The sequence below is a fragment of the Haliotis rufescens genome, unplaced genomic scaffold, assembly GCF_023055435.1.
Source record: "Haliotis rufescens isolate VD_foot unplaced genomic scaffold, xgHalRufe1.0.p SCAF_157, whole genome shotgun sequence".
In the NCBI taxonomy this organism is placed as follows: Eukaryota; Metazoa; Mollusca; class Gastropoda; order Lepetellida; family Haliotidae; genus Haliotis; species Haliotis rufescens.
Window position 1 is genome coordinate 245,282 of NW_025963843.1, and position 4,325 is coordinate 249,606.

The 4,325-nt window shown below is 47.2% G+C and overlaps 1 protein-coding gene across 1 annotated transcript; it reads left to right on the forward strand.

Moving 5' to 3' along the window:
- The first annotated feature begins 482 nt into the window (after positions 1 to 482).
- On the forward strand, positions 483 to 1,667 carry LOC125380859 (putative GPI-anchored protein pfl2). Its single transcript, XM_048396590.1, has one exon. The coding sequence runs from the start codon at positions 483 to 485 to the stop codon at positions 1,665 to 1,667; it is 1,185 nt and encodes a 394-aa protein (XP_048252547.1).
- Positions 1,668 to 4,325: the final 2,658 nt, after the last annotated feature.

Genomic DNA, 4,325 nt, shown 5'->3' on the forward strand with positions numbered 1-4,325 from the left:
ACAGGCTGAAGATTCATGCTCTGACATGAAGGCTCCTACAACATCTAATGATCGGTCGGTGAAGGTGCAAGTCACACTGTATTTGTACAAAGTCCAGAAATATTCCATGGTGATTAAGAGTGACTTAGTGAGTGAATTGTGTTTATTGCCAATGGGGTTGTGTCTCATCACTGGTTGTGTTTGGGGAGCTTGAGGCCCAGGTACTGAGGCTGCAGGTTCGGATGTAGCTAGTGCTAATGGTTCTTGTCCGGGGTTAAAGCGTGCTGTTCCACACACTGATCACATTCTCAGGGCACCTGCTGCACTTTGCTCTCTGTTCTGTGGGTGTAAACACACCTTGAGTTGCTGTGTGCCACGCCCACCAACCCTGTATCAACCTTTACTCATGCCCCCATGGCTTTTTTCATGTTTGTGAAACAGTTCTGATCCCTATTTTCCACATCATGAACAAGTTTCATGTATTGTTTCTTCTTTACTACATCATGGTGCCTACAGCCAACAGTACTACAGCCAACAGTACTACAGCCAACAGTAGTACAGCCAACAGTACTACAGCCAACAGTAGTACAGCCAACAGTAGTACAGCCAACAGTACTACAGCCAACAGTAGTACAGCCAACAGTAGTACAGCCAACAGTACTACAGCCAACAGTAGTACAGCCAACAGTACTACAGCCAACAGTAGTACAGCCAACAGTAGTACAGCCAACAGTACTACAGCCAACAGTAGTACAGCCAACAGTAGTACAGCCAACAGTACTACAGCCAACAGTAGTACAGCCAACAGTACTACAGCCAACAGTAGTACAGCCAACAGTAGTACAGCCAACAGTAGTACAGCCAACAGTAGTACAGCCAACAGTACTACAGCCAACAGTAGTACAGCCAACAGTAGTACAGCCAACAGTAGTACAGCCAACAGTAGTACAGCCAACAGTACTACAGCCAACAGTAGTACAGCCAACAGTAGTACAGCCAACAGTACTACAGCCAACAGTAGTACAGCCAACAGTAGTACAGCCAACAGTAGTACAGCCAACAGTACTACAGCCAACAGTAGTACAGCCAACAGTAGTACAGCCAACAGTAGTACAGCCAACAGTAGTACAGCCAACAGTACTACAGCCAACAGTAGTACAGCCAACAGTAGTACAGCCAACAGTACTACAGCCAACAGTAGTACAGCCAACAGTACTACAGCCAACAGTAGTACAGCCAACAGTAGTACAGCCAACAGTAGTACAGCCAACAGTAGTACAGCCAACAGTACTACAGCCAACAGTAGTACAGCCAACAGTAGTACAGCCAACAGTACTACAGCCAACAGTACTACAGCCAACAGTAGTACAGCCAACAGTACTACAGCCAACAGTAGTACAGCCAACAGTACTACAGCCAACAGTAGTACAGCCAACAGTAGTACAGCCAACAGTACTACAGCCAACAGTAGTACAGCCAACAGTAGTACAGCCAACAGTACTACAGCCAACAGTAGTACAGCCAACAGTAGTACAGCCAACAGTACTACAGCCAACAGTAGTACAGCCAACAGTAGTACAGCCAACAGTACTACAGCCAACAGTAGTACAGCCAACAGTACTACAGCCAACAGTAGTACAGCCAACAGTAGTACAGCCAACAGTAGTACAGCCAACAGAGGCAGGTAATTATCACACAGTCAGTGTATCTGCAACGTACAAGGAGGCAGGTAATTATCACACAGTCGGTGTATCTGCCCTGTACAAGGAAGCAGGTAATTATCACACAGTCAGTGTATCTGCACTGTACAAGGAGGCAGGTAATTATCACACAGTCGGTGTATCTGCCTTGTACAAGGAGACAGGTAATTATCACACAGTCGGTGTATCTGCCCTGTACAAGGAGACAGGTAATTATCACACAGTCAGTGTATCTGCACTGTACAAGGAGACAGGTAATTATCACACAGTCAGTGTATCTGCCTTGTACAAGGAGACAGGTAATTATCACACAGTCGGTGTATCTGCACTGTACAAGGAAGCAGGTAATTATCACACAGTCGGTGTATCTGCCCTGTACAAGGAAGCAGGTAATTATCACACAGTCAGTGTATCTGCACTGTACAAGGAAGCAGGTAATTATCACACAGTCAGTGTATCTGCAACGTACAAGGAGGCAGGTAATTATCACACAATCCGTGTATCTGCACTGTACAAGGAAGCAGGTAATTATCACACAGTCAGTGTATCTGCACTGTACAAGGAGACAGGTAATTATCACACAGTCGGTGTATCTGCACTGTACAAGGAGACAGGTAATTATCACAGAGTCGGTGTATCTGCCCTGTACAAGGAAGCAGGTAATTATCACACAGTCAGTGTATCTGCACTGTACAAGGAGGCAGGTAATTATCACACAGTCGGTGTATCTGCCTTGTACAAGGAGACAGGTAATTATCACACAGTCAGTGTATCTGCCCTGTACAAGGAAGCAGGTAATTATCACACAGTCAGTGTATCTGCACTGTACAAGGAAGCAGGTAATTATCACACAGTCAGTGTATCTGCACTGTACAAGGAGGCAGGTAATTATTACACAGTCGGTGTATCTGCCTTGTACAAGGATACAGGTAATTATCACACAGTCGGTGTATCTGCCCTGTACAAGGAAGCAGGTAATTATCACACAGTCAGTGTATCTGCACTGTACAAGGAAGCAGGTAATTATCACACAGTCAGTGTATCTGCACTGTACAAGGAGGCAGGTAATTATCACACAGTCGGTGTATCTGCACTGTACAAGGAAGCAGGTAATTATCACACAGTCAGTGTATCTGCCCTGTACAAGGAAGCAGGTAATTATCACACAGTCAGTGTATCTGCACTGTACAAGGAAGCAGGTAATTATCACACAGTCAGTGTATCTGCACTGTACAAGGAAGCAGGTAATTATCACACAGTCGGTGTATCTGCCTTGTACAAGGATACAGGTAATTATCACACAGTCGGTGTATCTGCCCTGTACAAGGAAGCAGGTAATTATCACACAGTCAGTGTATCTGCACTGTACAAGGAAGCAGGTAATTATCACACAGTCAGTGTATCTGCACTGTACAAGGAGGCAGGTAATTATCACACAGTCGGTGTATCTGCCCTGTACACGGAAACAGACTGCACCAGCCCAACTCGCAACTACACCTGTAATTCATCTCACCAGCAATGAAGAATCCCACATTAATCGGTGTTTAATTGCTGGGAACATCAGCAGTGGAGGCTGAGACTGGATGTGGAGGAATTAAAGCAGATTAAACAGATCCAGGACCTATCCGTGATGATTGCTTCCTTGTGGAGGAAATACACTGCTAAATAGCTTGTACTCTTGACTGTGGAGTTCATGATGGATTCCACACCGCCATCAGTCAGACGTGGATACGATGTTCATTCCAAGTCTGGAATGACTTCACACACTCCAGCCCTGTAACGATGGGGGCCTTCATTTCACAGTCCAGCATTCCAGCTTTCCTGAAGTAATTTCACTAATGGAGCAAAACTAATAACAAGAGCTAAACAGCTCACAAGGTGTTAGTTAATAAGGGTAGACGGATGTATTGGGTACACAGACAAAAAGGCAAGTTAGAACCTACTTGGTCCTGATACATAATAAGTGAGTGAGTGAGTGAGTGTTTTGGTGGGTGGGTTTTGGTTTTGGGAGAGTGATAGTGAGGTAGGTAGAGTGAGTTAGGGAGGGAGAGTGGTGTGTGGGTTGGTTTGGGTGAGTGGGTGTGAGAGTGAGTGAGTGAGGGAGGTAGAGTGAGTGAGGGAGGGAGAGTGGTGTGTGGATGGGTTTGGGTGAGTGAGGGAGGTAGAGTGAGTGAGGGAGGGAGAGTGGTGTGTGGATGGGTTTGGGTGAGTGAGGGAGGTAGAGTGAGTGAGGGAGGGTGGTGTGTGGATGGGTTTGGGTGAGTGAGGGAGGTAGAGTGAGTGAGGGAGGGAGGTAGAGTGAGTGAGGGAGGGAGGGTGGTGTGTGGATGGGTTTGGGTGAGTGAGGGAGGTAGAGTGAGTGAGGGAGGGAGGGAGGGTGAGTGAGGGAGGGAGGTAGAGTGAGTGAGGGAGGGAGGTAGAGTGAGTGAGGGAGGGAGGGTGGTGTGTGGATGGGTTTGGGTGAGTGAGGGAGGTAGAGTGAGTGAGGGAGGGAGGGAGGGTGAGTGAGGGAGGTAGAGTGAGTGAGGGAGGGTGAGTGAGTGAGGGAGGGTGGTGTGTGGGTGGGTTTGGGTGAGTGAGGGAGGTAGAGTGAGTGAGGGAGGGAGGGTGGTGTGTGGATGGGTGGGTGGGAGAGTGAGTGAGTGA

What these genes read in the sequence shown, in the direction of transcription:
- LOC125380859 (XM_048396590.1), top strand. Translation starts at nt 483, where the DNA reads ATGGTGCCTACAGCCAACAGTACTACAGCCAACAGTACTACAGCCAAC.